This window comes from Marmota marmota, unplaced genomic scaffold (genome assembly GCF_001458135.2).
Source record: "Marmota marmota marmota unplaced genomic scaffold, marMar, whole genome shotgun sequence".
Lineage (NCBI taxonomy): Eukaryota > Metazoa > Chordata > Mammalia > Rodentia > Sciuridae > Marmota > Marmota marmota.
Window position 1 is genome coordinate 1,518,248 of NW_026000005.1, and position 11,729 is coordinate 1,529,976.

Genomic DNA, 11,729 nt, shown 5'->3' on the forward strand with positions numbered 1-11,729 from the left:
AAAAAAAAAAAAAAAAAAAAAAAAAAAAAATACCTTAAAAAAGATCATGGACTTATATGTAAAATGAAAAACTGTAAAACTTCAAAAGTAAACTTCCAAGATCTAGATTTCTAGATTTAAGCTAGAGTTTACAGCAAAAGCATAATCCATAAAAAAAAAAAAAATTGATAAATTGAATTTAAAACTCTTTTATAAATGACCATATTAAGAGAATGAAGACGCAAGCGAAAGATAGGAAAAAACATTTGTGAGCCATATATCTAACAAAGAAACAGTGTTTAGAATATACATAGAATACTTAACACTAAAGAAAGAAAATAAAATCCAAACAGAAAATGAGCAAAAGACATTTTCCAAAGAAGATAGATAACAAATAAGCACATGAAGCGATGGTCAACATATTAGCTACCAGGAAAATACAACTTAAAACAGTGAGATATCACTACATACCTATCAGAATTGCTGAAGTTAAAAACAGTCAAGCCGGTTACCACTGAGCTAAACGCCAGTCCTTGAGCATTATCTTCCAACTGGACTAACTGTTATGTCCTCACATGGTCTTTCCTCTGTGTGCACACATCACAGGTCTCTCTCATGTGTTCAAATTTCTTCTTTTTATGAGGACATCAGTCAAATAGATTAAGGGCTACCCTACAAACTTTAATCACCTCTTATAAGGCCTATTTCCAAGCAGTCACATTCTGAGATACAGCGCTAGGGTTTCAACATATGTATTTGGGAGGACATGACTCAGTCCATAACATTCAAACATTTCTAAAGAGAATTTGAAATCTTACAGACACTCTGAAAGACACTCTGACAATTTCCTTAAAAACCTAAACATGTAACTACTACACAACCCAGAAATTGCACTTTTGAAGAAGCAGCACTTCCAAACTCATTCTATGAGGCCAATATCACCCTGATTCCAAAACCAGGCAAAAACACATCAAAAAAAGAAAACTTCAGACCAATTCTCTAATGAACACAGATGCAAAAATTCTCGATAAAATTCTGCCAAATCAATTACAAAAACATATCAAAAAGATAATGCACCACAATCAAGTGGGATTCATCCCAGAGATGCAAGGTTGGTTCAATATATGGAAATCAATAAATGTAATTCATCACATCAATAGACTTAAAGATAAGAATCATATAATCATCTCAATAGATGCAAAAAAAAGCATTTGACAAAATATAGCACCCCTTCATGTTCCAAACACTAGAAAAATTAGGGAAAACAGGAACATATCTCAACATCATAAAGCCCCAGGCCAACATCATTCTAAATGGAGAGAAATTAAAGACATTCCCTCTAAAACCTGGAACAAGAGAGGGATGCCCTCTTTTACTACTTCTATTTAACATAGTTCTTGAAACACTGGCCAGAGCAATTAGACAGACAAAAAAAAATTAAAGAGATAGATACACATAGGAAAAGAAGAACTCAAATTAGCACTGTTTGCTGATGATATGATTCTACACCTACAAGACCCAAAAAGTTCTACCAGAAAATTTCTAGAATTAGTAAAAATGAATTCAGCGATGTAGCAGGATATAAAATCAACACCCATAAATCAAATGCATTTCTGTATATCAGTGACAAATCTTCAGAAAGGGAAACAAGGAAAACTATCCCATTTACAATAGCCTCAAAAAAAAAAAAAAAAAACTACTTTGGAATCAACCTAATGAAAGAGGTGAAAGATCTATAAAATGAAAACTACAGAACCCTAAAGAAAGAAATCAAGAAGAAGATGGAAAGATCTACCTTGCTCTTGGATAGGCAGAATTAATATTATCAAAATGACCATACTACCAAAAGCACTATACAGATATAATGCAATTCCAATCAAAATCCCAATGGCATTCCTCATAGAAATAGAAAAAGCAGTCATAAAATTCATCTGAAAAAACAAAAGACCCAGATTAGCTAAAGCAACACTTAGCAGGAAGAGTGAAGCAGGTGGCATCACTATACCAGACCTTAAACTATACTTCAGAGCAATAGTAACAAAAACAGCATTGCATTGGCACCAAAATAGACTGGTAGACCAATGGTACAGAACAGAGGACACAGAGACTAACCCATAAAATCACAATTATCTTATATTAGACAAAGGCACCAAAAACATGCATTGGAGAAAAGATAGCCTCTTCAACAAATGGTGCTGGGAAGACTGGAATTCCATATAGCAACAAAATGAAATTAAACCCCTCTCTCACCATGCACAAAACTCAACTCAAAATGGATCAAGGACCTAGGAATTAAACCAGAGACCCTGTGTCTAATAGAAGAAAAAGTAGGCCCTAATCTCCATCATGTGGTATTAGGCCCCAACTTCCTTAATAAGACTTCTTTGGCGCAAGAATTAAAATCAAGAATCAATAAGTGGGGTGGATTCAAACTAAAAAGTTTCTTCATAGCAATAAGAAACAATCTATGAGGTAAATAAAGTGCCTACATCTTAGGAGCAATTTTTTACCCCTCACACATCAGATAGAGCACTAATCTCTAGAGTATAAAGTATATAAAGAACTCAAAAAGCTAAACACCAAAAAAGCAAATAACCCAATCATTAAATGGGCCAAGGAACTGAACAGATCCATCTCAGAAGATGATATACAATCAATCAACAAATATATGAAAAAATGTTCATCATCACTAGCAATTTGAGAAATTCAAATCAAAACTACTCTAAGATTTCATCTCATTCTAGTCAGAATGGCAGCTATTATGAAGACAAACAACAATTAGTATTGACAAGGATGTGGAAGAAAAAAGGTCCACTCATATACTGCTGGTGGGACTGCAAATTGGTGTAGCCAATATGGAAAGCAGTATGGAGATTTCTTGGAAAATTGGGAATGGAACCACCATTTGACCCAGCTATCCCTCTCCTCGGTATATACCCAAAGGGCTTAAATACAGCATACTACAGGGACACAGCCACATCAATGTTTATAGCAGCACAATTCACAATAGCTAAACTGTGAAGCCAACCTAGATGCCCTTCAGTAGATGAATGAATTTTTTAAAAAGGTGGCATATTTACACAATGGAATATTACTCAGCAAAAAAAAAAGAGAATAAAATCATGGCATTTGCAGGTAAATGAATGGAGTTAGAGAAGATAAGTGAAGTTAGCCAATCCCAAAAAAACAAATGCTAAATTTTTTCTCTGATATAAGGAGGCCGACTCATAGTGGGGTAGGGAGGGGGAGCTTTGTGCTTCCCCAAATTCATGAGAGAAATAGACAAACTCTAGATAGGAGAGAGGAGTGGAAGGGAAAGGGAGGGGGCACAGGGTTAGAAATGATGGTGGAATGTGATGGACATCATTATTCAAAGTACATGCATGAAGCCACAAATTGGTGTGAATATACTTTGTGTACAACCAGAGATATGAAAACTTTGTGCTCTATATGTGTAATATGATTTGCAATGCATTCTGCTGTCATATATAAATTTTAAAAATTAATTAAAAAAAGAAATTTCATTTTGAACATTTATCCCAGAAAAATGAAGATTCAATTTCTTGAAAAACATGTATGTAGCTGGGCAAAGTGGCACACATCTGTAAACCCAGCAACTTAGGATGCTAAGGCAGGAGTACTGCAAATATTAGGCCAGTCTCAGCAACTTACTAAGATCCTGTCTCAAAATAAAAATAGGAAGGGCTGGTGATGTAGCTTAGTGGTCCTTTTCTGCACTATCTAATATTTGAATAATGTGTTCTAAAATAAAGTACTAGAATAATTATGATGGTATAGGGTTGGATAGAGAAATATAAGTTACCATATGTGGAAGGATTAATGATTAAGGCTGGCCAGGTTCTGTGCTAAGCCAAAACCATTCTGGCTCCAACACTAATGGTTCTCTTCACCAGTCTGTACCCAATGCTTAAGTGTCACCCAAAGCAACTACTGCAATGCCCCGCATGAGCTTCACAAGAGATGTGCTACAGACTAAAGGTGCTTCCCAAAATCATGTTGAAATCTTAACCTCTAATGTGAGGGAATTAGAGAATGAAGCCTTTGAAAGGTGACTGGGTTATGGACACAGAGACCTCATGAATGGGATTAGCACCATTATGAAAGAGATCTCCGATAGCTCTGTCACTCCTCCATGTGAGGACAATGCAAGAAGATGACCATCTATGAACCAAGAACCTGTGCTACCAGACGCAGAATTTATCAGAGCCTTGATCCTGGACTTCCCAGCCTTCAGAAATGTAAGAAATAAATGTTTGTTGTTTATAAGCCACCCAGAAATATGGTATTCTGTTATAGCAGCCTGCGACAAGACCAGATATAAATTATAAAAATAATTTCTATCAACATTCTTATTTCCATAATATCTGATCTTAGCAAACTATTAAAAAGAAAAGCATTTATCTACTTTACTTAAATGATTCACACTAAGGTATAAATAAGTGATAGGCTTAAATATTCTCATAAGATATAAAAGCAGTCAGGTCAAATGACATCTTAACAGAAATTTTATATTCAGGACTTAATTCAAGTGTCGTTATCTGCTTAATCCAGATGACCTAAAGCTTCCACTTACCTTTTTTCTGATTCTGGAGTTCCCAGGTATTCTGGAAGTATAGGAGATGCAAATTCTAAACTACAAAGTAGTATAGCAGCTTTCATTCCCATAACAATTCATGATCTGTGTGTGGTCTGCTCTCTGTCATACAGGGAGGAAATATCTGGAATAGAGCTTCTGTATCTGACTGAAGCTAATCCAAACCCTAAAGAACCATGGCTCCCCTTCCTCCTGTCCTCTAGTGCTCTAGGGTGGTATCCCTCCTACCTCCCGCCCCAGGAGTCCACAATCTCCAGTCTCCCCTATCAGAACAGAAAAAGCCCTCAACAAGAAGTGAACTGTCTTGTAACAACTTAAATGCACATAAGGCAACTAGGAGAAACTATAACCATTGGGTTTGACTTGGCCCAATGGAAGGAGTAGAGGCATTATTTTTTATTTTGCCAAATTAACTTGGAAAATGGCTCTAGTACTGACACTGCACTGGAAAAACTCAGTTGAAAAGGTTAGCAGGTTCCCTGGGCTCTGCTCTGCCCTCGACCCTCTTTTAACTTTAATTATTCAGTAACCAAGAGTCTCAAATTCCAAGGATACAGATTCCATTTTAAAGTGTTTACTTCCTTGTCCAGGTTGATATCCTTCCCTCTTTTCAGCACGGTCACTTTTTTTTTTTTTAATCTCCCTCTCTACCTCTCTAATCACAAATAATCTGTGTTTATATCCCAGAGTTCTTATAGCCTCCACCCTGTGAGGAGTAAATCAGAGGCAAATAATATACAGTGGCTACACTGACCTCATAAACACCCCAATTGGAACTCAGATTTAAGGAAGAGAGCAAAGGACCACCACCACCATCCCATTCAGCTGTGTGGCGAGTCGGCTTCCTACCACTATAACAACAAATGACCTGAGATCAGCTTATCAAGAGAAAAGGTTTATTGTTGCTCATGATTTGGAGGTTCCAATCCATAATCAATTAGCCCTGTTGCTTTTAGGCCTGTGACAAGGCAGAAGCTCACCTTATGGCAAGAAAGCAAAAGGGAAAAAGAAGAAAGAACCCAGGTCCCACAATCCCCTTCAAGGCCACACCTCCCATGACCTCAAAATCTCTCACTAGGTCCCATCTCTTAAAGTCTCCACCAACTGCCAAGAGCACCAAGCTGAGAACCAAGCCTCTAACACAAAGATATTTGGGGGCATTTAAGATACAAACTATAGCAAGCTGATAAAAAATGTGATTCAGTGTTTTTTTTTTTTTTAATGGAGGAAGAGAAAGAAGGGTAGGAGAGTGGTTTGGGGGAGAAGGCAACTTAATAACAACCAATAAATAGTTCTCAATATCAGAAAAAAACTGACTGGCAATGATTGCATGCTGTAGAAGAAAATGGGAAAGAAAAACTTCCAAAATTGGATATTAATATTAATTCTAATCATATGTGCAAAAAGCTTTTACTTTCTGCCTAATTATTATGCAAAATAATAAAAATGCATATCATAAAAGAGGTCAACTAATTTTGTTTCACTTAATGTGACTACAAACTTTCCATCGACTCCTGCCTCTGAGTCTCATTCATTGTCATGTGCAAATTTTAGCAGTAATTCCTTTTAAAACTTAAAAACATTTCCAAGATACCACATTATCATACTAAAAGAAAAATTAGCAATTTAATACTCCCAGCTCTCTGATTATCCATCCTGCAATTACAGTTATTTCTTCTAGTTTTTTCCAGGTTCAAACTATTTCACACCTAGTTTCTATAATAATTTCCCCAGAACATTTTATCATTTCCCACTGATGAAGCACAAATGAGTTCACAACATGCAGCACCAAAATCAAAACTCGCAAGGCAAGGTGGTGCATGCCTGTAATCCCAGCCACTCCAGAGACTAAAGCAGGTGGATTCCAAGTTCAAAGCCAGGCTCAGCAAGTTTTCAAGGCCCTAAGCAACTTAGTGAGACCCATCTCAAAATAAAAAGGGTTAGGTGTGGAGATCAGTGGTAAAACAACCCTGGCTCAATCCCAGTACCCCATTAAAAAAAAAAAAAATCTAAACTTTTAAATGACTCAGTGAGGTGGTGCTCAAATTAATTCACAACAAAAGAAATGGACCTAGAGATCAAAGGTCAAACAATTTGGTGACACAAGGGACACAGAAACACAGATCTTCTCATATATTCCTGGCAAAATAGTGCATCTACAAAGGTAAATGTGGTAATATCTATCAAAATTATAAAAGCAAGTACCTTTGATCCAAAATCCTACTGCTAGGAATTGTCTAAGTCTGCCTCACCACTATGTGTGAAATAACATACACCAAATTATTACTTGCTGTATTATTATAACAGAAAAAAACTGAACAGTAAAATTGTAATAATAGCAAACACTATCCAACACTTAGTTTCATGCCAGACACTGTCCTCAGCACTTCGCACATTTCTTCATTTAATCCTCTCACCGACCCTATAAAGTGGAGCTAGTAATATCCCCATTGTACAGATGGGAAAAAAGAGGCCAAGTTAAAATAATATGAAGTCAAAATGCTAGTCTGGAGCCAGAAATTGAACCCAAGTAGTCAAATTCCAAAGTCTTTTTCCCATTACAATTTACTGAACCACCTAAATATACATCAATAAGGCAGTGATTTCTTAACATAAATGAAAATCCAACAGAGCGCAGTAGCACACGCCTATAAAACCAGCTACTTAGAAAGGTGAAGCAAGGATCACAAGTTCAAAGCCAACCTGGTCAATTTAGGGAGAACCTGTCTCAAACATAAATAAATAAATAAATAAATAGGGCTGGAGATGTTGCTCAGTGATAAAAGAGTGCTCCCGGTGCAAACCCCAGTACTGCAAAAAGAAAGAAAAAATATCATTTGTGTAAAAAAGATGGGGAAGCACATTTCTACATGGGGTATTTCTGAAGAACACATATTTTTTTTTAATTTTTTTTATAATTTTTTAATATTTATTTTTTAGTTTTCGGCGGACACAACATCCTTGTTTGTATGTGGTGCTGAGGATCGAACCCGGGCCGCACGCACGCCAGGCGAGCGCGCTACCACTTGAGCCACATCCCCAGGCCCTGAAGAACACATATTAAACCTGATGATACAAGTCAACTTCATGGAGGAGAAAACCAAATAGCTAAAGAACAGGAATAAAAGGAAGCTCTTTAGGCCTAGTGGGGCATGGTGGCCCAAGTCTATAGAACCAGCTACTTAGGAGGTGGAAGCAGAACAATCACATATTGAAGACCAGCCTGGCCAACTTTAGAAGATCCTGTCTCAAAATAAGACAAAAAGGGCTGAGGATGTTGCTCAAGGATAACACACCCTTAGGTTCAATCCCCAGTAATACTACCAAAAAAAAAAAAAAGGGAAGCCATTCTAATGTGTCACCTTGTACCTTTAAACATATGAATCTGTTACCTATACAAAAACAACCACCTTTTAAAATGGAAAGGATAGTGAGGACCTGAAATAAGACAAAGACAGTAGAAACAATGTAAGAAATTAGTTAGAAAAACAAATATTTTTTAAAAATCCAATTTCCTGCATCTATCCTTTAAAGCTGACCCTCTTCCTCACTCTCTGCACCAACTTCTCTTTAACGCAATACAGACATTTTATTCTAGCTGAACCAATCTGCCTGCCAATCCCAACAAATCAGCTTTTTCCTCAAATCCACAATTCTCTCTGCAAAATCTAGCTCTAAACTTAAAAGTCACCCACCTATTGTGCTAGTTAGCATCTTGTATGTTTATCTATACCAGGGATAGCAAACACCAGCACTCATGCAATCACGACTCCTACCCATGACAATAAGCACTGCTCAGTGATCACAGTACCCTTTTTCCACTAAATCCAGATGCTGCCTCTAACTCTCCTCAGTGCAGTGTTCCAGGAAGCCACTATTACAGACACAGCTGGCCCATGAATAAAACCTTTGACCAAATTGTCTTGATAGATTTCATGCATATTTATTTACATATATTCCATTTTGTTCTGAAAAGGATTGAAGATATAGCAATACATGAATGTAAGAAAAATTAATAAATTATAATAAAGTGAAAAATCAAAAAGGGTGCTAAGGAAAAGGCTAACACATGCACAGCATGAAACCTATCTACTCATTCAGGAGTGGGGGGCAAATCTAGCTTTGGCAGCTAGAAGCCTTCACAAAAGGAAAGCCCAGTCCACAGACCAAGTGATAAACAGAAGAAAACTCACAAGGAGAGTTATTATTCTTGGTGCTTAGACCATACAGCAATTTTTATAAAGCAGAGAGAGCTCTATAGAATGACCAAGACATAAAGACACATAGCCAAAAGGCTAGGCTGTTTCTGATAGCATCCCTCAGGAGAGCCCTTTGGCACATTACCAAAGCTCAATTCAACAAAATTGATTTTACAAAGAACAGGCACAAGTTTTCACAGTCCTCTGTGCTTTTACTTGGTTTCCTCCTTCATTGCCTCCCTAATTAGATTACAAACACTTTGAAGACAAGAATCATCTCTTCTAATTCTTACATATAGTTCCAAGGTGTTTTGCATTCTACAAAACAAGCATTCAGTGTCAGCAAGAATTTGCATAGTGCAATTCCAACCTACTCCAATAAAAGCTCCATAACCTAAACATGGTGATTCCCACATTCCTACTAAATAAGTAGGCTAAAATGAAGCCTCGATGGATAGACTTCTAAACCTTCTTTGTGATTACCAAATAAAAATCTCATTTGTGATATCCTAACTGCGTTTTTAGTTTTGCATATACCAAGCACAAAGCTTGCAGAAGTACCAAATCAATATCACTGAATCTGATCCAATAAACTGAAACTCATAAGCAAAAGCTTTAGCAAGCCCTATTAAAGGAAAGACAATATTACTATCTTTCAAGAATATAATCAATAACTCTTTTACAAACCAGCTGACAAAGGCATGTTCGTTGGTTCATTTTCTACATGACTCTGCAAGAACTCTAGAAGACAATGAATTATAACGCAGATTTTCTCTACTTCTTTCCAAGAATCTGCAGTTTCTGCAAACATCAAACTGCCAGAGAAAGGTACTTCCCAGCTCTACACACACACACACACACACACACACACACCACTATCAGACAAGCTTATATTTCCTTGTATGACTATCACCTACCCCCTCTTCTTTACCTTGTCATACTGGAAATGCAATGAGGACTAAGTAATAAATTATTGAGGTAAAGGGATATGAGCAACATAAGTATAAAAACTTAAAATTACCACTCTTAACCATAGGCATTAAGGCACATTAACAATCCTGTATTTAATATTCATGGAAACCATTAATAAATAAGCAGTTTCGCCTTACCCTGGCTTGGCTGAATATGCACTTAGTATTTCAGTTTACAGTACACTCCTCATTTGGTATTCCCAGTACACAGGAACAGTCCCTTTCATCCCCAGGAAGGGACAGTAGTAATGAATGAAAGAACTTGGCCAAGCCTGCAAAGAGTTACTTCTCTTACCCTTTTGTTACAAATAAGGAAAGAGGGATCTGAGCAGTTAGGTGATTCATCCAAGCTCCGTGGCTCGTAAGTACAGTACAGACCCAGGATTTAGCCTAATGTTCTAGCAGCCTTATAACAGCAGACCACAGCGGCTCATGTTTGTCCCGTTTGGGAACTCACCACATGAAAACAGTGTTTGACTATTTGAAAACCTATTAAATAACAAACACTATACTAATCTCTTTTCCTCATAACTACCCTATAAAGTAGGTGTTGTTATCCCATTTTACGGAGAAATTAACCTGTCCAAAGTCACAAGGCTAGCAAATTATAATGTAAAATAATCCCAAAGAGCGCAAGAGATCTAGGGAGGTGGCCAGTGGTAGAGCATGAGGCCCTAGGTTCAATCCCCAGCACCACAAAAACAAAACAAAATTAAAAGACCGCCAGTATTTGGAAATCACTGTCTACCAAAAAATTAAATCTAATATAGTGGGAATGTGTCTGCCTATTTGCTGGCACATTCCTAGCTCCACCATTCAATTTCCTTAAATTTGTTCCTATTAGGCCAAAATGTAAATATAAAACCACAGTAACTTGCATTCATATAGCATGATATAGTTTATGCTAGAATTTTTTCATTTTTAGAAGATGTAAATACTGAGCGTTTTCATACATTACCTCATATCTCATCTAATACTTTGAAGACTCTTGTGAGGTAGGAACTAATGCTTTGCAGGTGAGAAAACAGAACTTTGCAGAGGATAAAGTGACCTGCTTAAGGTTATACAACTAGTAAAAAGATGCATTGGACTTTATCCTGGCCTAAGTGAAAAGCCCATATACTGTTACCTACACTGAGTCATTTAATCATTTACTTCCGTCAACTGACTCAAAATGAAACAGAAAAACAAGTGCCTGCCGAAACCTAATAGAACAATAAAAACTGGAAAAATTAGAAAGGTCATCTCAGATAGTTTCCCTCCCCCACAGTTGTCAGGTGATTTCTAATAAACATTGACAGGGCAGACATTTCAAACTATTCCATAACACAGAAAAAAGCAGAAAGTGTAAATGGGAAAAGGAACTGAACAGATACTTCACAGAAGAAGAAATACAAATGGTCAACAAATACATGAAAAAATGTTCAATATCACTAGCAATCAGAGAAATGCAAATTAAAACTACACTGAGATTGCATCTCACTCCAGTCAGAATGGCAATCATCAAGAATACAAATACAGGGAGGAGGTTAGCAAGGATGGTGGAATGTGATGAACATCATTTACCATGTATGAAGACACGAATTGGTGTGAACATACTTTATATACAACCAGAGATATGAAAAATTGTGCTGTATATGTGTAATAAGAATTGTAACGTATTCTGCTGTCATTTATTTTTAAAAAATCAATTTAAAATTTTTTTTAAAAAAAGAATACAAATACAAGTAACAACCGGGTGTAGCACACACCTGTAATCCCAGATGCTCAGGAGGCTGAAGAAGGAGAATCTCAAGTTCAAAGCCAGCAACAGCAGAGGCGCTAAGCAACTCAGTGACACCCTGTCTCTACTGAGTGCCCCTGAGTTCAATCCCTGGAACCCAACCCGTGCCCTGCCAACCGCAAAAAAAAAAAAAAAAAAAAAAATACAAGAACAAGAAATGTTGGTGAGGATGGAGGGGAAAA

General features: G+C 36.9%; 1 protein-coding gene across 2 annotated transcripts in view; it reads right to left on the reverse strand.

The window, feature by feature from the left end:
- The window catches only part of Sestd1 (SEC14 and spectrin domain containing 1), a 119,982-nt gene extending 108,798 nt beyond the window's left edge, over window positions 1-11,184 (reverse strand). The window contains exon 1 of one of the 2 annotated variants that reach the window (XM_015481111.2): window positions 10,723-11,179. In XM_015481111.2, the coding sequence (XP_015336597.2) occupies window positions 10,723-10,727 (5 nt within the window). In that variant the 5' untranslated portion in view covers window positions 10,728-11,179. Of the gene's footprint in view, window positions 1-10,722 lie in introns of both variants that reach the window. The other variant, XM_048808101.1, reaches the window with a different exon arrangement.
- Between the last annotated feature and the right edge of the window lie 545 nt (window positions 11,185-11,729).